Raw genomic sequence first — 25,989 nt, forward strand, 5'->3', positions numbered from 1 at the left:
CTGAATTGTTAGACAACTATTACATCCAGTGTTTTTTAGTGAGAAAAAGGCAGTTTAACTCACTTTTTGGGGGGGGGGTTGTGGTTATGGAGATTAATTACATAGATCCCACCCAGGCCCTTAAAACAAAAAACTCCCAAGCAGAGTGCACTGAAGAAGTCCCAAATACATGAAAGGGATGAAATGCGTTGGTTACAGAGCAGCTAATTAGAAAAGCCTATGATTTGTTTACATATTGTACAAGTCCAATTTTTACCATTTAGATATGTGTTTATTGTTTTAATAAATGTTTTGAAACTCAATATCACACTATCAAGATCTTTCCCATTTGGGAGTTTTTGGTTTAAGGTCCAGGTTGGTTCTATGTAAGGAATCTCCATAACCACAAGAAAACTAAAAAAGTGAGTTAAATGGCCTTCTGCTTACTAAAAATACTGGGTGTACTTCTTGCCTAACACTTAAGCAGGTGCTATACTGAAAAGTTTTAAACACACTCGGCACTTTCACTTATCTTACCATCACCAAAGTCACTTAATTATTACTGCTGTCACTGAAATGTTGTTTTCCTGCACACACAATACTGTGGATGGATATACCATATGCATGGAGAAACATCAGAAGGAGCTGACGGGCAAGGACTGGCAGAGATCCATACTTTAAAATTCATGACGGAGAGGAGTACCAACAAATAAGGATAGGAACAAAAGATCGCAATTCTACCTCCATCACAGAAAGAAACCACAAAGGGAAGTCATATCCATATTTTTCGGTATTTTTTGTAATTTTTTTAATTCTTAAAATTCTTATATTTTTTTTTAACCAGACAAAGATGAAGCGCCCATTTTATTATATCAACTTTTATTGCAAGGACTAGAATTCAATCTAACTTTAACACATCACCTTCACGCCACTAAAACCACTTTCTTGGACATCTCGTTAGAAATATTTGACAATAAAATCATCACGAAAAATTATATAAAAGAAGTAGGAAAAAATGCCTACCTGCACTTTACCAGTCAGCACTATTTCCCATGGAAGCGGGCAATTCCAAAAAGCCAATTTACCAGGTTAAGGCGTAACTGTTCTAACACTGATGACTTTATGGAACAAGCACAAGAAATGTCGTCAGCATTCCTACAAAGAGGATATCCCCGATATATAGTGGACAAAGCCTACAATGAAGTATTGAGTGTTGAGAGGAAAGACCTTTTGGTTTATACTAATAAACAAAAGGAAGCACCCAACAGAGAAGTTGCATACATCTCAACTTTCAATAGTTCTAGCAAAGAAATAAAAAATATCATAAAGAAAAACTTCCCAATTTTAAAACAAGATCCCCTTCTGGCCAAATCTCTCCCAAAAGAACCTGTTTTCATTTAAAAAAAAGCAATTCCCTGAAACAAATCCTAGCTCCAAGCTTTTTGAAAGAAGAAAAATCAACTATTGGCGCCAGTAATACATGGATACCCCAGAAACCAAAAGGGTGCTTCAGCTGTAATGGGAATAGGTGTATAACCTGCTCACACATCCTCAAAACCAAAACCTATACAATTCCGACTAGCAAAAATATATACACAATTAAAAATTTCATAAACTGTGATACCAAATATATCATCTATGTCCTGACCTGCAGTTGCAACATCTTTTATGTAGGCAGGACAACCCGATAGCTGAGAACAAGGTTCCTAGAACATAGGCACAATATTATAAACGGCCTAGCAACCCACAGTGTGTCTAAACACTTTTTTACCTACCATAACAAAGACCCCCAGAGTTTAAAAATTCTGGGGATAGAACATATTGACACGACTTCGCGAGGTGGTGATAGATACAGGAATCTTTGTTGCCAGGAAGTGTTCTGGATGCACCAGTTTGGTTCAATACATCCGGAAGGCCTAAATGAGGCCGTCGAGCTGAACATTCTGATTTAAAACAGAATCTACTGCCTTTCTTTTCTCTCTCTCCAAAAAAATTCCTTCGTTCCCTAAAAATTCCTTCGTTCTTATCCGACTATCAATATGACATTCTATGAGCCCAACATTTTTGACTTAAGGAAAATGTGAGATATATATACATAGTAATCTTTATCTCTCCTCTTGAAAATTACCTTTACTCACATTTTACTAATGGTTCCCTATACCATGTCCAATACTGTTTTAAAAAAACTTTGCACCGAATCCACATTAGTACAAAAATGTGGCTACTTATGATCAAGAAATCACTATACCCTATTTTCAACACTGCTTACACCTAAGGGTTAATAATATATTTTTTTAATATATATTTTTTAAATATTTTTTACATTTCATTATAATATGTATATTTGTATATAAACCAAAAGCAAAACTGTACCTCTTGTTGGACAAATTTAAATATATGAAGACTTTATATGCTCCATGTATGGGATGTGCTTCTCTTGAATATGCGACTAATATACATCTGTTATAACTGAAACATCAGTTTAATACAACTTCGCTTATTAATACTTTGTTTTGTATATCTTTTGCTTAGTAATATATACACTTCCCTATTGTTAGGATAACCATAGCAACAAATATTTAAAAACTCCGATCACGTGGTCTCCTTTGCCCGATCACATGACCGAATAGACAACCATATGGCCCCATGATAAACACGTCTATACATGAAGGATGGGTGCGTGACGTCACTACGCACGCACACCATGTGACTAAATACAGCCGTTCATATTTATCCTAACACGCTCATATTAAAGGTGCCGGACGTGTGACGTCATCACGCACATGTCCTGCTACGTCCCATAACTGCCTCGTACTGCTACGCAAGCACTACATCACTTCCGCCCTCACTTGACGTACTCTATACAACACACCGAGAAGGGAGCCGGATGGATGTGCAGCGTCATCACGCACACGGCCGGCGCTGCCCTATAGCCGCCCAGCACTAACATACTAGCTGGACGGTCACATCACTTCCGCCCTTACAACTATCGGAATTTTTGCCCTACTTCCTGCCTATCTACCTCCAACCAATACGGGGTTATCTTAGTAAAGTAATAACATCAATATAACCAATAGGAAGACGGCTCTTTTCTGAGCCACATGACCTATGTGCACTAACAATTAATTCCCCCCCGATTTTTATTTTATTATTATTGTGTACTATATTACGTTTTTTCAAAAAAAAAATATTTTATAAATGAATTCTATGTTTCTTCTGCCTCCTCTACATACCTTCATTAAGTTTTGTTATGGATTGGACTGATTATGTGTATACTGTGTATCATGTGACCAAACTCATTTCCTGCCAAGTCTGGTATAAAAAGCCCTCAGTATGTCACCTTTGATAAAGCCGTTGAGACGGCGAAACGCGTCAGTTGTGCTTCAAACCCCCCCCCTTTTTTTATTGGACTGCTCCAGACCAGCCTTGGATTCTATTTGGGACCTACCTAACCGTGGACACCAAACTACATCTTGAAAGACCCCAGTACCATCTTTGGGAGTTCCAGCTCTGGGTGTCTCCCCTACTCTGGACGGTGACTCGGCCCACATTCCAACTTGGGCCTTGAGTCCCAGGGAGAGAAATAATACATCCCAACTACGTGTCTACAGGTGGACGTTAACCCCATTTAGTTTACTGCACTTGCACTTTATATGATTCCATTTCCAGACATAATAGGAACTGACAGTCCCTCATTGCTATTTATCCCCCAGGACTTACCCCTTGTATTTTACCAGCATTAATTTGGTCTCACCATTTAATAAAATGTATTTCTTTTAAACTGTACAATCAGTCCAATCCTCACTGCTTTTATGTTATTTTAAACTGATTATATTTATTTTAGCCAGCGCTGCTACCCCCTTTCTTCTTTTGTGTAACTGTATATTTCGGGCTTGACAAACCCGACATAAACCAGCAGCTGCTAGTGATTCAACACAAGTCACAGCGCCACCCACCCCGTACCCCTCCCTTGTGGAGAAGTACAACTCTTTTCTCAAGGACTAGAACCTGCTACATGCTGATATGGACTAAACTTCTGGATAAATTCACTTTTTTCTTGCATTGAAGATGTAAGGGTTTTACCATTCATAAACATATATATACATAAATACAATGATAATTTTCACATACAACACTCCCTAAATTATCCATAATAGACTTTTAAGTATATACACATTAAACTTTTTTTATGCACATTTAATACAGTCACATATCCTTATAAATAGGACAGCTCACTACTAAGCCCGACTAAGAAGAAGCCGGTTACATGGGCTCTCTGTATTATATTTCACATTAACTACTAGCCCATTAGACCGCACTTTGTTAATTGATAGGAAATACCTGTCTCTGGTAAAAGGTTGACGTATACATATATGTATATGAATAAATGTGATCGTATGATTGGTCACAATGAACGAGCCCCCGGCCATTATCACGCCCATTAGTTTGGCGTAACACCAGCACAGCCAATGTCCTAAGGAAGGCTTGGCTTACACCTTGGAACGCGATATTGTCAAGGTGACGGCCACATAGACAGGAAGCGGAAGCCCTCACACGGAAGTGCGAGTGACCCGCAACTATGGAACGCACGCCATCCACACATATTAATCCCCTCCTAACATTACATCGCCTAGGAGACGTTTTCACTCACTGGAAGCGGAAGTCCTCACACGTAAGTGTGGGTGACCCGCAGTGATGGAACGCACGCCATCCACTATATTTACTCACACGCTAGCAGACACATTTTTACTTAAGTGTCGCACATATTATCAATATATTTTACGTTTTCTTCCCCACCTAAGTTATGCACACTGTAGCACATTGAGTTAAAACTCATAGACACTATACGAAACCAATTATATGACCTCATGGAGATTTTGGTTTATATAGAGGCTGGCAATATTCAGTGTCATTCTCACTATCAGGAGTACTTGCGTGTCACTACTCAACAGGTAAGGTGACTTTGGGATGATTTTGATTACATGCTGATATAGAATGTATGTTTGCATTGTATTACTGGTATTGTGTAATGTTGACTAATTGTCCAAATACGTTTTTTGCATATAAGATTCGATTAATGCTATGGGATCTTTCACATGGGCAGTGGTTAGAGATTGTTGTATCCATTTACTATGTATCTTTTGCCCTTCTTCATTATAAAATAGGACAAGTGTTTGATACTTGTAAGGCTGCTTGACTGTTGCATCTACATATGTTTATATATATATTTTTTTTTAGATACTTTCCCCCATTGGGATAACAATCTGTTGATCATTGGATTACGAATCCTTAACCTGAGGTGGACCGTAGAACATCAGGTCACCTTGTTTTTTGAAACACAGGCTCATTCCCTGTCACCATCCGGTATGTTGATAAAACTCTATTTCATCATGTTTATGATTCTAGTACCGAACCCCCATATACTGATTGTGTGATTAACCATTTTTTAGGCATTAAGGAATCTTACATCCATTTTCTGGATATAAGTGTGGACCAATAATCCAACTTAGATTTATCTTCAGCTAAAATTCACCTTCATGTGAAGGTCGTGATACCATACCACATTAAAGGTATGTAATGCTGGAGATCCAGGATCTCTTCACCATTCCCTTCCGCACCATGTTTTCCTACCTCCTCCATTTTTCTTTCCTCCTTCATTTCGACACTTCTTGAGTGCTCACTCTCCATATAAACCGCTGAACATTATTTGCTCCTAATTATGTGTTATAACAACTTGTTTTAGATTATCACATCTCGGAACCACCATCCGTTTTAAGGACATTTGTTTCAGCACTAGTGTTGATTTCCAATCCTCTGGTATGTACCAGGATGAGATTACACCTCCCAGTTTGTTTGTAAATGGTCAAATTGAAATTCTGTACGATTTACTTTGATTTCTACCACCTACAGTGCATGTATAAAAAAAACCTGATGAAGTCTTTTTCAAGACGAAACGCGTTGGGTTATTGAAACTGCATCCTAAAGATGAAATCCTGATGTGAACATCGAAATTTTAATAAAAGTTATTTTAACTGTATTTTGTATTTTTTATTGCACTATGTATACTTTCAGGTGGTTGTAAACCTCTAGCGCTCTCCACTCTCTCTCTCTTTTTCTTTGTTTTCCTCTATCTCCCACTAAAAGGGGGGATCTGTGGAGTAGCTGCTGTATTACATTGGGCGCATTTCTGGGTCACTCTGTGTTTTTTTTATATATATATATATATATATATATATATATATATATATATATATATATATATATATATATATATATATATATATATGTAGTATACAGTATGTATAAGCAAAGCTGCTTATATATGTGCATTTATAGTAATGGGCTGAATACACCAGCACTAACATATTTTGTGTGATCATCAACTGTACAATTGTGTAGGGTTCCTCATTACGCTAGAGCAATAGAGATATACAGTTAATGCATTCCAACATGGGAAATAAAAGGTTCTTGGGTCTTCTTTGTATTGTAAATGACTTCAGTGCTCATCAGGACCTTTGTTAACTGTTGTGGTCACTGATGTCTCCAGAGCTGCCAATGTTTTCTATATACAGCTTTTCCCCATTTCCCAAGCTTTGGAATAATCCCAAGGACTAAAACGTAAATCAACAATTTATGATTTAACTGTTTGTAGCCAGAGACATTAGATTTGTGCTAAAAAAAATAATTGTTCTCTTTTCTTCAAACAAATCAGACATGAATAAAAATAGCTATAATTACACTTTCCATAAAGAATTCCATATCATTGCATTTTCCAGAGATGCCGGCAGACCGATTATGCTTTTTATTTTAGTTTTATTCATGTATTTGGTGTCTGCAGTTGGAAACATGCTTATTACAGTACTTGTGTGTCAATCACCCAAGCTACACACCCCCATGTATTTCTTCCTCTGCAATCTGTCATTACAGGACACAATTTATATTTCCTCCATCCTACCAAAGCTTCTGGCCATCACAATAACAGGTGACACCAGTATCTCTTTCCTAGGGTGCCTCACACAGATATTCATGTTTATATGTTGTCTTAATACAGAATTTTTCCTTCTGACCTCCATGGCTTATGACCGTTATTTGGCCATTTGTAAACCTCTTCACTACTTTCTCATTATGAACAAAAGGCTATGCCTCTTGATGAATATTTCCTGTTGGGTTGCTGGTGCTCTAAATGGATTTATGTACTCATTCCTCACCTCTAAATTATCATTCTGTAAGTCTCAAGAAATTAATCATTTTTTCTGTGAAGTTAAAAAATTATTGAACATCTCTTGTAGTGACACTACGTATATCATTACTATTATATTTATTGAAGGATTATGTATTGGGATTTTCCCTTTTGTATTAATACTAGTCTCCTATATTTTTATCATATCTACTGTGCTGAAGATTCACACTGCGGCAGGAAGACTTAAGACCTTCTCCAGCTGTTTTTCACACCTGGTTATTGTTATATTACTCTATGGGACAACTCTTGGGTTTTACATGAAGACAGACAATAAAAATACTGAGAATATAGACAAATTCCTTTCCCTGTTATACATAGCTGTCGTCCCAATGTTAAATCCATTGGTGTACAGTTTGAGGAACAGAGAGGTTATAAAAGCAGTGAAAAATATTTTGACAAAACCTTTAGGACATATATAAGTACATTGAGTTCCTGTAATTTACCAGAGGAAGCAGGGCCTTTGTTGTTTCTCTCCTCCAACTGAGAGGTAGAGACTCCTGTCTATTCTTGGGGGACACATATTCAGCTTGTCTAGTGTACACACATACAGCCTAATCTAAGGGACACACAATCAGCCTAGTCTAGGTAACGCACATTCAGCCTGGTCTAGGGAACACATAATCAGCCTGGTTTAGGGGATACACATTAAGCTTAGTCTAGGTGGACACACAGTCAGCTTGTCTAGTGTACACACATACAGTCTAGTCTAGATGGCACACATTCAGTCTGACCTAGGGGGGACACATTCAGCCTGGTCTAGAGGACACACTTTCATCCTAGTCTAGGGGGACACACAGTACTATTTTTCTGGAAAAATAGGTCCAGGAACTCCAGGTCTGGGGATGGATCAATTAAATAAAAATTAATATATATAATAAAGAAAGGGAGGGAGAGATAGATGTATATATTTTATTTAGAAACAAAGGCACTCACAGGTGACTTTAAAATAAAATGTATCTTATGAAAAGTACATTTTTAGTTCCTGATGATGTCATATTTAATTAGAGGTTCAGGAACTGAGTTCCTGCTGGTTCCTGCTGAAAAATAGCACTGGGGACACACATTCAGCTTGTCTAGTGTACACACATACAGCCTAGTCTAGGGGGACACACAGAGGCGTAACTCTGGGAGGAAATGGAGTCATCTGCCGCCGGGCTCCTGATCCCAAAGGGGGCACCTCTCCTCCCCTGTGAGTTTGAATTAGTTCATTAAAAGCCATTGATATTGCTTCTGTGGCTGAATCCCCATCCGAATATATATGAAAGTGTCACAATCTGTATTTAAACCAATGACTTGTCTAACTGGAGACAGACACCTTACTAAATGAGCTATTTGGGGGGTACCAATATTTATCTTGCCTCCGGGCAACTGGGACAAACTTACGCCACTGGGGACACCAGCTTGTCTAGTGTACACACATACAGCCTAGTCTAGGGGACACATTTCACCTGGTCTATGGCACACATTCAGCCTAGTAAGGGAACAAACATTCAGCTTGGTCTAGGGTAAATGCATTTAGCCTGGTCTATGGCACAAACATTGAGCCTGGTCTAGGGGACACACATTCAGCCTAGTCTACGGGGCACACATTCAGCCTAGTCTAGGGGGCACACATTCAGCTTAGTCTATGGGACACACATTCAGCTTAGTTTAGCATACACACATTCAGCTTAGTCTAGGGGGGCACACATACATTGTGAATGCATCACATGGGGAAGCTGAAACATACAGGTGACCGGTGTTGCTGTTACTCCAGCTGGCAGTTCTGTTTCCTGGTGCCTGAAGTTGCCTAGCAACTGGGATGCCTGTTTGTGTGCAGCCTTAAGGTGCTTTAGACATTGACAAAAGTTAGACATGCATTAGTCAGATATTGACAAAAATTAGACTTGCATTAGTTAGACATTGACAAAACTAAGAACACAAGTAAAATGTTGACATGAATAATGTGTACATGGACACTGTATAAGTTTGGTTATGGTGTATATTAGATCTAAAATGTCTAGGTCTACAGTCATGTGGTCCACCACTAATAGTCGACAGTCAAATGGTCGTCAGGGCCAAAAGGGTGACAATCAAACGGTCAACATTGCCAAAAGGTCAACAAGGTCCAAATGTCGACATACAATAAGTCAACAGGGTCAATAAGTCAACAGCCAAAATGTCAACATGGTGAAAAGGTCGGCATGCTTTTTTTTCTAAAATTTTTTATCCATGTGGTGACAGGCGGTATTTCATGCCCAGTCATCCACTACGGCATGGAAGGAGAATATAATAGTGTGTTGATGTAGACACAAAAACACAGAAAAACTCAAGTTGAACTTTCCCTTTCCCATGTCGACCTTTTTAATGTTTACCTTTTGACCTTGTCGACATTTCGGCTGTAAACCTATTGACTCTGTCAACCTATTGTCTGTTGACCTTTGGACCCTGACAACCTTTTCGCTGTCAACCTTTGGACCCTGTAAACCTTTTCACTGTTGACCTTTGGACCCTGTCAACTTTTACTGTTGACCATTGGACCATGCCGACCTTTTGTTTGTCGACCTTTAGACCCTATCGACCTTTTAACCCTGTCGACCATATGACTGTAGACCTAGACATTGTAGATCTAATATACCATAATATACCATATACCATATATACCATAACCTGGAGCACTCACAGACTTGCAGAAAAGTTTTTTCATCATACTGGATACCACAAATATGGTGCTGCAGAAGGCTGCCTCGGAGCTGTGCAGCTCAACCAAACTACATGTCTCCCCTTGTCTCCCCCTGTCCTTGTCCTTGTTCATCACCCCCTCGAGTGTGATGACCATGCCAAGTGTGGTAACCAAGCACAGCAGAGAAGCCCTTCGAAATGGAGCTCACCCCTGGAGCAGACCACCCGTATGAGTCTGATGGAGCAGGACATGGGCAGATCGGCAGCTTTCACAGTCCACGCTGCCCTTGCTGCCCTGTGCAGAAAGGATGCAGCAAAGTTGAATGGCAGTTGTTGGAGAGTGGACCAGCGACCATGGAGAACCACTCACAGAGGTAACAGAAAAGTAAACCCGCAGGGCAGTGTGGCGGTGGTCCCAGACCGAGCCGCAGCCCATCAGCTCCCCAGCACTGCCAGCAGAGGCCAACCAGGATTAAGCCACAGTGTGTACCTGCCCTGGTCATGGAGGAGAGGCCATTGAGCCGGTGCCTTAGTGAGGTGGAAGCAGCGGGGCCACCGGTCTGCACTCCCCACGATCCTGCTCTCAAATGTCCGCTCCCTGGCAAACAAGTTTGATGAGCTGTCCCTCCTCGTGGGAAGCACAAGGTCGAGCATTGCAGGATCATCTGTCCTATGCTTCACAGAGACGTGGCTGGATGACCCCAGTGCTGACCCCCAGGTGTCCTTGCCAGGATTTGGTCTCTACAGAGCTGATCGCTCCAATGTTCTCTCAGGGAAAACAAAGGGTGGTGGCATCTGCTTCTACATCAATGATAGATAGTGCACCAATGTCACAATCCTAGGCAAATCATGCAGCCCTCACCTTGAGAAGCTGTGTATTAACTGCAAACCTTTCTATTCCCCCCCGGGAATTTGCCTCGATTGTCCTTGTGGGAGTGTACATCCACCCTTGCCTGTGCAAAGGAAGTCATGCACCACCTGGCCACCAGCATATCTGACATGGAGCAAAAACACACTCTGTTCATATTGCTGGGTGATTTCAACAGAACTAACCTTAGCCAGGAGCTACCCAAGTTCAAACAACAAGTCATGTGCCCCACCAGGGAAGGGCGTACCCTTGACCACTGCTACACCACCCTTAAATCTGCTTTCCGGTCAATCCCACAGGCTGCACTAGGACTATCTGACCACTGCCTCGTCCACCTACTCCCTACCTATATGCAGAAGTTGAGAGCAGCTACGCCTGTCATCAAGACAGCTAAGAAATGGACTAATGAGGCTAAGCTGAAACTCCAGTCCTGCCTCGACTGCATGGACTGGGGGTCTTTGAAGCCTCAGCAACCAACCTGAATGACCTGACTGACACCGTCACATCCTACATAAGCTACTGTGAGGACATGTGTATACCCACCAACACCTACTGCATCTTCAACAACAACAAGCCCTGGTTCAACGCCCAGCTCAGACAACTCCGCGGAGCCAAAGAGCAACGGTGACAGAGCACAATACAACTGAGTCAGGAACTCCCTAACAAAAGAAATCAGGCTAGCAAAAAAGCAGTTCTCTGACAAGCTGACAAATGACCTGTCCACTAATGACCCTGTATCTGTGTGGAAAGAAATGCAATCTATAACCAGCTACAAGAAAACACCCAAACCCACCGCCATGTACCAAGACCTAGCTGATGAGCTGAACAACTTCTATTGCAAGTTTAAAAAAGTAGTCCACTGTGAACCAAACCATACCCTTTGTGCTGCCCCAAATGTCGACAGCCAACTCCAGGTCACCCAAGTAGAAGTTGAGGAGATGTTCAAGAGGGTCAAACCAAGGAAATCACCAGGTCCTGATGGGGTGTCAATATCTGCCCTGAGAGTATGTGCGGGTCAACTTGCCCCCATATTCACCAGGATCTTCAACAAATCACTGGAGCTACACAAGGTTCCTTCCTGCCTCAAAACCTCCATTGTTCTGGTCCCCAAGAAATCAACTATTACAAATCTGAAGGACTACCGGCTGATAGCTCTGACATCTGTGATCATGAAAACATTCGAGCACCTGGTACTGAACCACCTGAAAGCTGTGACTGGCCACCAACTAGACCCCCTCCAGTTCGCCTACCGAACTAATCAATGCGTTGAGGATGCAGTCAACCTGGGCCTGCACTACATTCTGCAGCACCTTGATATGCCTGTTACCTATGCAAGAGTCCTGTTTGTCGACTTCAGCTCGTCTTTCAATACAATCATCCCCAACATCATCCACCCAAAACTACTCTGCCTAGGAGTCCCTGAAGCTACATAATCTTGGATTGTGGACTTTCTGACTGATAGAAAACAAGTTGTGAAAGCGGGGGAATTCACCTCCCAAGTGCGGTCCATCAGCACAGGAGCCCCTCAGGGCTCCTGTGTACTCTCACCTCAGCTCTTCACCCTGTACACCAACAACTGCACCTCAGAGGCACAATCAGTAAAGATAATCAAATTCGCCTAGGAACCACAATCTCCCGGTACCTTAAATGGGGGCCCAACACTGATACTGTTGTTGGAAAAGCGCAGCAGAGGATATTCTTCCTTAGGCAACTGAGGAAGTTCAACATCCCACAGAAGCTTCTGCTCCTCTTCTACTTTGCAATTGTGGAGTCTGTACTGTGCTCCTCAATACTGGTCTGGTACGGCTCTGTCAGTGAGAGAGACAAATGAAGACTTCAAAAGGTAGTCAGAACTGCGGAGACGATAATCGGACGGACCTTCCCTCTGTCCAGGACCTGTACCTGTCCAGAGCAAAAAAGTGGGCAATGAAGATAGTCAAGGACCAACTACATCCTGGCCATGGCTTGTTTAACCTGCTGCCATCAGGCAGACGCTACAGGGTTATTCCCACCAGGTCCACCAGAAGCCTAAAAAGTTTATTTCCTCAAGCGGTTCACCTGTTGACATGTGAACTCATGAACACCTCACTGTCTAGTCGCGCCTTAACCCTTTGCACATAATCTAACATGGTGTCCCATCGGAAAATAACTTTCTATATGACTGTACATGTTCCCCCACCTGTTTATATTATTTATTCTTTATACTGTATTCTGTTTACTTGTTACCCACCTGGCTGCTGCACAGCAAACCGAAAACAAATTCCTAGAATACGCAAGTATACCTGGCCAATAAAGCTGCTTCTGATTCATAAACACACACACTCATACTGTGTACACATATTGATTCTTCATGTCAACATATTACTTGTGTTTTGTCAATGTCTAAAGGTGCATACACATGGGCTATAATCGCTGGCAATATGGTCGCTGAGCGACCATATTGCCAGCAATTGCAGTGTGCACCGGCGATAAATCGCCGGGTACGCGATCCCATTTTTAGCGCCCTTTCTGATCGCTCCTGCGACCAGCTAATTCCCTCTGAGGTTCCCGGCAGAGGTTCCCTTTTTATCAGCGACCATCTCTAGTCGCTGATGAAAAGGAGACACTGAGCAATATGTCTAAACTTTGGTGTCTATCTATTGACTGTCTGACTAGACACTGTCTGTGAGCTATACCACACCCGTTCAGAAGGGCCAAAATGAACGAAATTGGTCAAAAACAATAGTCAAATAAATTGTACAGTGTGTATGCATCTTTACCGTTGCAATGTGCTCTGCCATCGGACTACCAGTCCTCACATAACTTCCGGTAATATTTCCAGCATTACCTGGATGTCCTGCAATACTTGGATTCCTAACGCATATGGCTAGGATTTTACTTGGAAGCCTTGATAGCCGGTTCCTGTTCTTGCCTTGTCTTGTCAAGCGGCTAGTGATTTTTAAAGAAGTGACTTTACATCATACCTTATCTTTGCAGTTATTGAAGTTTCTCTATGTTTTTCTAATTAATAGACTCCATGTACATTCTGCATAACTTGGTACTTTGGATTTCATCTGTGAGTTCCTGTGTTACTCCATTAATATTCTGCTGCTAAAATAAAGTGCAAAGTCTGTCTTCATCACTGTGGATGTTTATTACTAAGTGCAGTTGTCATAGCGCTGTATTTAAGCGCTGCATTCAAGTTCTGGCTCAGACCTGTGTACTAATCCATCAACTGTTTCCCACCTGTTTAGTATTTTAAAGTAGTAATTATCTCTGCGCTCACCTTCTAAAATTAGAACTAGTGAGTGTACATGCTGGTTGCACAATGTATTTGTACACTCTGTCGCAGGAAATTAGATTTCCAGCGATAGAGTGTACAAATACAGTACATTGCACAACCAGCATGTACACCCAGTAGTTTTAATTTTAGAAGGTGAGTGCAGAGATATTTACTACTTTAAAATACTAAACTTTGTGAGCGTGGACTACTCCAGCTCGGCAGCCCCTTCAAACACCCATATCTTGAGCGCTGACATACTGCATTTCAGTGTTTCCCACCTGTGCTAAAGCATACCTCCCAACATGACCCTCTCCAGGAGGGACACATTGCTCTACTTCTGGACTTAACTTTTAATTTAGAAGTACCATCACCTGTGTAGAAACACCTTTCTTATCAATTAACCTCTTTAAAACAGGTAATGGCAATCATACATTAAGAGGAAAGTGCAGAAGCAGTGCATTGTGTCACTCCTGGAGAGGGTCATGTTCCACAGTCTGCTATTCAATATGCTGAGATATCCTGGACAAACATAGCTCCAGCACTCTGATTCTTCTTGCATTCCACAGTCAAGTTCCTGGTTTACTGTTTTTGTGCCACTCTGAATTAACTTGCATTTACCACTCCAGAGAAAAATCTGGAGTGGTAAATGCAACAGCAATTGTGTAAGCTGTTAAAGCTAGAGGTAAAAGTCCTGGTGGGCACCGTAGTACCAGTTTGCCCACTAGTGTGAAAATGAAGCATTAAGGGAACAGCGGGTGGCTGTTATGTGCACCAAACCCTCTCATGGGCTCTAGGGGTCTAACACAATTGAGCTTGCATTCTCCAACACTTACCATATTTCTATTAGTGTCTTCTTTAGATAAGGACCGCCCCTCTCTCACCAGATGCTGCTGGACAGAATGACAGGGACAACAACTTATTATGCAAAGATTGTATAGCTTTGTCGTTGTTCATAATTGTCCATGATTTTTCATTTTGAAAATTTTTTTTTCCCAATGAATCATGTCAGAAAGCACTGTAATGGTGCTATGTATCTGAAGTGGATAATTTGGGGACTAAACCTATACAAAGGACTGAGTGATATAGGAACAAGTAGGAGCCACATTTTGAAAAGCGAGTGCAAATAGCGCAAGCGATGGGAAACTTCCAGGCTGAGGGATCCTTGCACAGGTTTTTCATCTATCTATTTCTCCGGAATTTCACCGCCCATTTTTTCCTTTTCTTTGCCGGTTGGGGTTTGTCAACCTGTATTTGTGTCGGGAGAGAGCGTCAGTTACAGTGGCTATTGTAAAACCAAAGAATTAGGCGCAACACATATCACCACGGTTATAGATAAATCCTAGGTCCTCAATTATTTACATTTTTAGTTTTGCTTTTCCCAAAAGTAACTTGGATAACTAATTGATGAACTAGATATGAGTTGAGAGAGCGCAGAATCAATTAATAATAAATTTTGTATTAAACATAAAATTCACTGATAAATATTAAATGATAAATAATGAATTGATAATTTGTTATAACACATAAATCATAATAAATCTGCACAGTAACTTGGTTCCACACTAGCCCAATAGTGCAGTTAGGGTCTTTATAGAGACAATTAGTCCCACCTTATATAGAGTCCTGTGAGGGTCAAAAAAAGATGAAATACAGTAACAAGGATTCAGTTCTGTGTAAAAAGATGTGAAGCCAGGAGTTTTGTTGTAGCCTGGCTTAAATAAAACAAATCTGAAGGTTCTCAAATTGACACATCCAGAATGCTGAATAGGAATAAAATGTCAGCCTCCTGATTACCTCCACCTGGAGGGAAGCTGGAGCACAGAGAGTCTGACCTGCTGTATAATCAGAAAGTTGGTATACTACCTCCGCTGGAGGGAGCCTGATGTGGGTCCCAGCTTGGCAAGATGGTAATTCAGCCGCACGGCTCTTACCTCTTGGTCGGAGGGAGACTCTCGGCTCTTAGATTTCAGGTGCTGTATCTGGCGTCACTCTGGCGGGACCTCACATGGGCAGCAGCTGATAAACCTTAGGCCTCTGTGGTTCACCTTACACCTCATGATACTGTTTTTAGGGCAAAAGGTTGCACCAAGGTAGCTGGATAACCATGCTAAGCCACACAAGTGGGCGGCACAAACACATGGCCCAATTAATCCATCTCTCTGTCATGCCTGAGGCAATTTGTTCTGCAGCTGGAGTGTATTAAAATTGGGGGGTTTAATAAACTTTGCCCACATATGGGGTAAACCTCAGGGAGTGTGGTGGTGTATAGGCCCAAAGGTGTGGCTGAGAAGATGGCGTCCAAAAGAGGTAAGTAAAATATAGCAGTAATTTATTGCAGAAAAATACAGAGCTTTATGAATCAGCAATATTGAAATAATGCAGAACCTGGAATTGAACTAGTAGAGTTCATGGAATAGTCTGGAACCGAAATAGTAATTGTAGACGGACTGGAACCGGTAGAGTTCTTGTAATCACCTGGAACCAAAATACAATGGATACTGGAAATGGTAGGAACCAAAGATGACTGGTTAACTGGATTGTCTGAATGTGACCATCAATGGTGAGATGAAATGGAAGATATGAAGCACTGCAGGTAAGTATAATGTAGCTTAGGTCAGATACCACAAACAGGCACTTGATGCAGGTACTGTACACCAGTGATGATGGTATCCAATGTGGTGCACAGATGGTGTTTGATATCGATGAATACCCTCTGAGATGGTACCGAGATGATAAGCAGCTGATTAGATTAAAGTAGGCAGTGATTGCAGATACTCAATGGAGTTCGATGGTATTGATGGTATCAATGGTGATTGAACAGGAGACAATGGGGCCGATTCTGGTTCACTCGCAGTTTGTGCATGTGCATGTGTATTTCTGCGCAGGTGCAAACCCCGACTGTGGACTGCCGAAGCGATTTGCAATGTCGGAGCGGTGCATGCCAGAGGCATGTGGTGGCAGGCTCGGGGGGTTGTCCAGGGGAATGCCCGGAGGGGTGTTCCCATTGGATTGCGGGCAGGACAAGGCGTGCCGGTAATGGGTGGCTGTCACATGACGTCAGCCACCCGCCCTGTTTTTGTCCCACTGCATGCAAATATAAGTCAGTCTCCACTGACATATTTGAAAAGGCAGGGGGAATCATTTGATGGTCGCCGACCATTGAATGATTTCTCCGCTGTAGGCAAATGTGATGTGTCTTCATGACATAAACCCTTGCATGGTTGCAAGGGGAAATGGCGTCGCGGGGGGGGGGGGCGGCATACAGTCACCTCGGCGGCGGGGCAGTGTTACATGACTCTGTAAACTGCGAGATTTGCAGTTTATCGAGTCAACCAGAATCAACCCCAATAAGCAGGAGAGGCAGTGGTACTATAGAGAATAGTCTGGGACCAAAGGATGTGGTGAGAACCACTGGATGGAGTTAGGCTGTGCAGGAAGATGATAAACTGTACGATCTTGAAGAAAGCAGGATATTCCCAGGAGCAGATTTAGCAATGCAGTTACACTGGAGACATCATTGCATTGATAGACTAGTGCAGTCATTGAGGTCAGAGCCAGGGGTAACATGATTGGCTCTGGAAAGTCATGTTACCTTATCCAAGATGGTTGGCAAACAGCAGTAGCTCCAGCATTCAGTAGTCATGGCTGCAGCCTGCAAACATGGTGGTGAGGATGACCATGGTGAAGGGTCTAGTGGAGCAGTTACCTGTTGTGAAAGCATCAGTGCCATGATGTTTGAATGAGCAGCGCTGGATGGATACAAGCTGCACCAGATTGACACCAGTTCACCCCTGTACCGCAGAGCAAACTTAGAGAGACAGTTGATTGGTAGAAAAGTGTATCTAAGTTTCTGGATAATGACATTCTACTTGCACAAACTAGCTCTACAGAGGAAAGATGCCCTCCTCATCCTCAGATTCCTCACCACATTTAGACCCTTATTCAGGTCTGATACAAAATTGTTCTCGCCAGCGGGGGACTGTCTGGCGAGAGCTAAGCAAAGAAGAGAGGGGCTCCATCTGTACTGTGTCCTTTCTTTTATTTAAATGGAATACCATTCTAAGGATAACCTTCACAAAAGTTGAATAATACAAAGTAGTACTGGAAGAAAACATATTTAATTAGAGCAGGAAGAATTTATGAAACTCCATGGTAGCTCAGAACACTGTTTCAGAGCCCAAATTAAGAAATAATTGAGTGATGATATTAGCATATTTAAGGTGAATTTTAACAGTAGTATCAATTTAAGTGAACACAATCATGAAAATAATAAAACTACTTTTTCGTGCTCTCTGTCTTTAAATGATAGTAGATTAATGTCATGTAATCAATGGGAGAAATGTTGCATTCATTCTAGCATATACAGTAGACTTGATTTACCTGTAACTATTTCAAGCCTGCATGACAGGGAAAGTCATATTGGAATATTCTCTTTGAGGATAGAAGAACTAGATTCTATCACTGTAACAGTATTGAAGGGGAATTAAAGTCAGCGATTCTGGGGTGGGGGTGCTGCGCACGTGCTGGTCAAATAGCGGTTTAGCATCCAATGTAGCTAAATAGCAAAATATAGCTATGAAAGTTTTGGGGTAGGAGCCTATTGTCACGGCTCGACTGCGTCCGCGGCACTTACCAATCTGGGTTTTAATGAGGGACCTTGTCCTGGTTCGTGCAGCCAGCTGGTGGGAGGAGGCGGCCGCTACGTCTGGGTCGTGGTGAGTGCCTTTCTCCGCTGGAGGGCTCTGGTGTACATCTCTGGTCGGACAGCAAAGGAAGCTCGCTACTGTTTTCCCATGGACCACCAATGAGAATACAGCTTCTAAGTGGCCAGTCAGCACTGGAAAAGGGGGGTAAAACGTGATCACTAGCCCCAGTCTGACACCAGTGCTTCATCTGTCCTCCCATAGAATACCATAGAATACCTGCTCCTGAATACCCACTATAACTTCAGTGTTTCCTCCTTCAGTCTCCAGTTATTCCAGATCCAGCTACTTCATTTAAGTCTATTCCAGTGTCCTGGTGAATTATTCCTGATCCGGCATCTTCTTCAATTATTATTATCTTCAATCAAGTCTGGTCCAGTGTCCTGGTAAATTATTCCGAATTCATCTTCTTCTTCAATATTATCTTCAGTCAAGTCCGGCCCAGTGTCCTGGTAAATTATTCCGGATCCAACTTCTTCTTCACTATTATTATCTTCAGTCAGGTCCGGCCCAATGTCCTGGTGAATTATTATGGATCCCTCTGCTTCTTCATTATTATTAACTTAATTTCAGTCTGGTCCAGTGTACTTGTGAATTATTCCAGATCCAGCTTCTTCTTCAATTATAATTATTATCTTCTTCATAGATGTATTTTGATGTTGGCGCTCAACCTATGACCGGCAGCTAGGTCGAGTAACTCAGGTAGGATAGGTAAATATAGAAAAAATGACCAGCGCTCAGGCACTAAGTTTAAGGGAGTGCCGGCCATTTTTTCTATATTTATTATCTTCTTCAGTCAAGTCTAGTCCAGTGTTTTGGTGAATTATTCCGGATCCAGCTTCTCATTCAATTATTATTATCTTCATTCAAGTCCAGTCCAGTGTTCTGGTAAATTATTCTGAATACAGCCTCTTCTTCATTTATTATTATCTTCAGTCCAGTCCGGTCCAGTGTCCTGGTGAATTATTCTGGATCCAACTTCTTCACCTATTATTATCTTCAGCAAAGTCCAGTCTCCTAGTGAGTTCTTCAGCTGCTTATCCACTTTTTTCAGTTATTGTCTTCATCCCAGTCTGGCCCAGTATTCTGGGAAACTCTACTGATACAAATTTGTCTGTCCCAAGTTATCTCCACACAAAGACAATCCAGTCTCTGTGAACTCCTCCAGCATTGTTCCATATACTATTGTCTCATCTTCCTGGTGTCTTACTACAAAGTCATCTGGCTCCATGCCCACACCTCCTGTGCGAAAGACTTACATCTGTCCTGCTATATTCCTGTCTCCAACCACTAGAAAACTGAAAACCCAAGGCCAACAGTCGGATTCACAAAATACTCAGAGGTTGACACCTACTGTATCTATGGAGACAGAGGAGCAGGGTCCCTTGACACTAGCCCACACACCATGAAACCACTTTGTATAAGGATGGGCGAGCATTTTTTTCGCACCCCAAATGATGTGCACTAGTAAAGTGTAAGCCAAATATATGTATTGTACACCTTTTAATGTCCCAAAAAACCCAAAACATAATTAAACAAAATGAGTCACTCCTGAGCGGGATCTGAACCCTAGGCATAGCGCATAGCATGCTGTAGCTTTAGCCGCTAGGCCAGTGGTTCTCAAATTGTGTGCTGTGGCACCCTGGGGTGCCTTGTGGGAGTTGCAGTGGTGCCCTGAATCGGTGGTCCATGATCTATGCAAATTATTTATGACCAATGTAAAGGAAAATTGGGGACAAACAGAAGTAAATCCTGACCAATAGCACATAACTGACCCTAAGGATGAGATATAAACACAATGTACTTAATTTATTTACTGTATTTGTTTGATTTTCTCAATGAGAAACTTTTGATATAGGGGTGCCATAAAAATTTATTCTAATACTCAGGAGTGCTGTGATTCAAGAAAGTTTGAGAACCACTGCGCTAGGTCATTATGGCTACTGTACCACCCAGAATTATTTTGGGTACTCTTTACCTAGAAGGGCGCCAGCGATTGAAATCGCGGTCGTCGGGGGTAAAAATCGCGGTCATCGCGGGCATCGCGGGCATCGCGGGTAAATCGGGATGGCTGCGATGCCCGCGATGACCGCGATGACCGCGATTTTCCCATAGGAAACAATGTTAAAAAGGCAGATTGACCGCGATTTGACTGTTAAATGCCTCAATGGACCCGATTTGGCCCTAGGAATCAATGTTAAATGGGCCACAGAGCCCAAATAAGCACAATTAACCCTTAAATGTCCCCCCCAATTTTTAACGCCACCCCACGATCCACGCGAACCCGAAGCGTGGCGAGCGCAGCGAGCCCGCGAGGGGCGGCGGTACGCGTCCTCCGACCTTTTCATGCCCTACTATCCACTAGGGCGTGGAGTGAGAATATAATAGTGTGGCGAGCGCAGCGAGCCACCGAGCCCGAAGCGTGGCGAGCGGACGCGGATACCTTCACAGGTAGACGCGTCCCCTCGCGGGCTTCACAGGTGTCGGCGTCGCCACGGACACCTGTGAAGCCCGCGAGGGGACGCGTATAACTGTGAAGGTATCCGCGTCCCCTCGCGGGGCTCGCTGCGCTCGCCACGCTTCGGGCTCGGTGGCTCGCTGCGCTCGCCACACTATTATATTCTCACTCCACGCTTTAGTGGATAGTAGGGCATAAAAAGGTCGGAGAACGCGTACCGCTCGTCACGCTTCGGGTTCGCGTGGATCGTGGGGTGGCGTTAAAAATTGGGGGGGACATTTAAGGGTTAATGGGCTCTGTGGCCCATTTAACATTGATTTCTATGGCCAAATCGGGTCCATTGAGCCATTTAACACTAAAATCGGGTCCATCGCGCCTTTTAACATTGATTCCTATGGGAAATCGGGAGCATCGCGTCGCGGGCATCGCGGGTACATTTATGGACGGCCGCGACGCGACCGACACGATTTCCATGTTTAACATGGGTTTCAATGGGAAATCGCGGGCATCGCGTCGGTCGCGTCGCGGCCAGACATAAATGTACCCGCGATGCCCGCGACGGGCGCCCTTCTAGGTAAAGAGTACCTTATTTTGTAACTAGGCAGCTGGTAAATGGCACTCGAGGCTACGCTGAGGGTTTTTCAAATTTCACAATGTACGCAATATTATTGTATAAAAAAAACTGTATTCAATATTATGTGCACTGGGCCACTTGTCAAGCATACAGTACATTACTGAACCTGTACTGTACATGAACATTGTATTCTGTAGTGCCATATATAACTGTGGCTATTCAGCACAGTACTGTAATTTTCATTGGTGGAGCAATCACCACCCAGAGGTGAAGCAGTGTAATTACATGCCATGGATCATCCTCTGCCATAGTATGCCTAATGTGCCTTAGCGGGGCATTTTTTATGGTGTAACATGATGGCATGATCTTTTGTCATGGTGGCGATCCAACAGCAATGATGAGTATATGTAAACTAAAATGAATTACTTGATGATATATAAAATAATTATTTTTATGTTATATTACATTTTGATCACAATATTTTTGTATTCTTAGTTTACATCATTCCCTTAATTCCCAATACAAGTTAATGTACAGTGTACATTCCTTATTCAGACTCTAGAGATCTATTAAACAACTATCATGTGGATACTTGTAAAATCTACCCATTATAAATAGCACATTGCAGTACCAGAGAAGACATCAGTGCTTACAGTATATGGTCTATGGATATGAATTTTGAAAGAAATATCTATGTATGTTAAAAGGTAAGAGCTGTGCAAGTTGCACTGTAAATTACAAATGTTAGAATTGATGAAGACACATTTTAAGGTTTAGACATGACAAAAAAAGTAATTTCCAATATTTTACATCTTTCTGTTCTGTTAGACCTATTTTTATTTGTTTTTAAAGATAATTAATTTTTGTAAACGATAAAATTTCATTTCATTTTTTTTTGGTACAGTTAGATACAAAATAAAAATTGAATCCTTTTTTTAACAAAGCTGGAAGTCAGTTAGATTCTTTCTAGTAGATGTCTAGTGTAGGACTTTAAGATCTGCACACAGGCCCTTATTCTAGTTCACTCTTTCTGACAAAATCCTTCTTAGATGGACAAAACCATGTGCACTGCAGGTGGGGCAGGTGTTACTTGTGCAACTTTTTTCCTAAGCAAATATAGTGACTTGCAAACTGTTCCCCCACTTTTCTTATGCTGACTGTCACCATTCTTACAGAACCAAGTTATATGGTTTGATAGAGAGACACTCCAGGGCCTTAGGAACGCAGTGCCTGAGACTGAGGAAGGGATGAATTTATCAAAGCATGGAGAGGGATAAATTAGAGGGAGATAAAGTACTGTAACAGCCAATCCATCTTATCCCTATAGATTGTAAGCTTGCAGCAGCACTCTCCTACCTCCAGGTGGTAGGAGCTCTGTCTGTTGTTACCCAGTTTGTTTTATCACTGTTTATTATTGTAAAGTGCAACGGAATCTGCTGCACTATATAAGAAACTGTAAATAAATAAATAAAATAAATCTATCACTCCCCTAATGCCAGACCTCAGGTTTTACAGAATTAGCTCATTAATGCTTTGCTTAGCTTTAATTTGTAGTATTGAGATGACAAATATTGTGTACAAATGTTGGAATATCATAAAAAGAATCTGTACATGTTATATATTTTTAACTTTTCCCCCTTTAGACATAATCTATGCAAATAAAGGATATTTTTATCTTGAAGAACAAGGACTCTCTGTGGTTTCTTTTTTATTGTAAAACCTCTTCAGGTCTCGCTATTACTGTCACTTACTGTACATACTGTGGCTCTCTATGCCAGTGATTGTAAACCTTTTCCAACTCACGATACACCAAACACAATTTTTAAATTGCCAAGGCAAACAATCAAACTGCCACAGGGAAAAACAAAACGGTAAAAAAATACCATTGGCCCGATATAAAAAAATAATCACATCGGTCCCCACAGGTAACAAAAATAAAATGCCTGGGAGATTGCAGAGTCTCTGTGTGAGAAGCAAACCTGCCTTTTACAAAAAACAATAGAAGGACATTTTCATTTTGCTCTCCACATCCATCGTGATTCTTACACAGGAGGAATAAATTCAACTACCTCCTCCCTTCAACGGAGATTACAGCTTGCTACAGCAGTCCTACATGGATACAAGTCTCCAAAGGGACACACAGTGGTAACTATACCCATCTTCTATTGTGTATAATTGAATCCAGTGGAAAGCCATTTATACCCCCAGTCCAAAAGAACTGTATCGTTCCATTTGGGACTTCATTTAGGCGGCATCAATAGGAGCAGATCCTATCAATTTCTTCAAAAACACACTGGCACACAGAGAGGGCCATCTGAGAGTTTTTATTATTATTTTTTTTTTTCCCCCATACTTTATGGTACCATTTTATTGTTCTTATATGTCTATGAAATATGTCTATGGTCTATGCAATTAAATGTTTTTTACTTTGATTATCCCTCATTGGTAAGCGCTACTTTAACAAAAATAAAATACACTGACCCTCACATGAAAACAAGAGGCCAGTGAATAACAGTTAAACTGGTGGTGGTGGCTGGAAATTAGTGTGGACAACTCTAGCTCTGGCGGCACACATAAGTACAGTTCAAGGCACATTAGTGTGCCACAGCACTATGGTTGAAAAATGCTGCTCTATGCTATCAGAGCAACTTCATGACTTCCAAAGGTATTTATGTGTCAGAATCTGTCACACAACTTCTATTTTATTAAGCCTTGGCAGATTTCAAAATATATTCCAAAAAGAAAAGTATATGGACCAACTGTTTTGGTATTGGATTGTCTGGTTTCGGATTTGCCAAAACTGCCCTCACATGTTTTGATTTTGGATCTGTACTTAAAAAAAAAAACAGCTAAACATCACATAATGTGTGCCTTATTGTTCCCACATTATTGTGAACCTCAATAGCATTAATTGCCAGCCATTTTCACTCAATTTTAATTACATAACAGCTCAAAATATGGTTTCAATCCTGTTCCGCCTAAAAAGTTGCACCTAACCAGCTGGTCAACTAATCTAAGTGACAGCAGTGGGTGGTAAATTCAAACATGGCACATTTGGGAAACAGAATGGCACTGCAGGCCATAAAGGATGGCAGTTAAATAAACTTTAAGACCTCACACAAAATAACCAATAATGTTTTCATCAATCAAGAACTAGAACAGAAGAAAGATTTGATTGGTAAATTAATTTTTATTTAATTCTTGTATTCCAAACATTTTAATCAAAGGGGACATTGGAGATGGTATTGGACATTCTACATTTATTGCCTTTTCACTCCCTGGTTACAGTAAATATGGCTTATCACATATTTATTTATTGATCAAACTGGTTTTCTGTTCTGGCCCTTTATCTCATCAGTTGCTACAAAAGAGTCCTTTTAAAAAGTCCTTTTAAAAATGTAAAAATGATATGCACAGTTTTCCAAACTAAGCACTTCAGTCACAGGGACTGCCACTTTTAACGCTTGGTTTGTTTGGGCATAATAAATTGTGTATACCTCTTCAATGTAAATGATTGTAGGTATTGGAGTTGAATATCTTTTTATAAACACCTGCTTCAAACTATCCATTTTTTCTTTTAAATTGTTTGGGCACTAACAATACAAACTACCAATGGACAGCTGACATTGATGTAATTGAGGAATAAGACTGTTAAAATCCATAATTAAAAGAAGTGCAGTGCAATATGTAATTGTCCTACAATCCGCCCACACACACTTATATTGCATATTAAAAAGGATATACGCGGTTTAACAAACCAAGCACTTTACATGGGGACTGCTACTGTTGCGGCTGAATTGCTTGGTTTATTTGGGTCATCACAATCACAAATTACTATACTATTATAAAATAAATTTTATAAACTCGCTGCAAATGAAACAACATGGAGGAGGTGCCTAGATAACATTCCTAATAGGGTGGCTAATCCCGGGATCGGGAGGATCCCGGGATTTGGCCCTAAAATGTCCGGGATTTCAATCCCGGGATTGGAGTATCCAATCCTGGGATTTCGGGATTAGAATGCGCATGCGCAGTCTAATGCCGGGCAGCTTCTGAGCATCGGCTCAGGAACTGCCCGGCTGTTCCCGACCTTGGTGTGCGGCCTGCGCAGCATTACCTCTGACCATCACGCTGCGCAGGCCGCAGCATCCTGCTACAGATGACCGCTCCTAGCTTCCCCTCCTGCCCAGTTAGTGCTGCTGCTACCTGCCTGGAGGCACCAGGCAAGCACCACCGCAGCGCTG

General features: G+C 41.7%; 1 protein-coding gene across 1 annotated transcript; it reads left to right on the plus strand.

Moving 5' to 3' along the window:
• Nucleotides 1–6,693: 6,693 nt before the first annotated feature.
• LOC146073085 (olfactory receptor 5B21-like) lies at nt 6,694–7,638 on the plus strand. The gene has a single exon (XM_083180264.1). The coding sequence runs from the start codon at nt 6,694–6,696 to the stop codon at nt 7,636–7,638; it is 945 nt and encodes a 314-aa protein (XP_083036390.1).
• The last annotated feature ends 18,351 nt before the right edge of the window (nt 7,639–25,989 follow it).

This window comes from Crinia signifera, chromosome 4 (genome assembly GCF_055691185.1).
Source record: "Crinia signifera chromosome 4, ASM5569118v1, whole genome shotgun sequence".
Taxonomy (NCBI): Eukaryota; Metazoa; Chordata; class Amphibia; order Anura; family Myobatrachidae; genus Crinia; species Crinia signifera.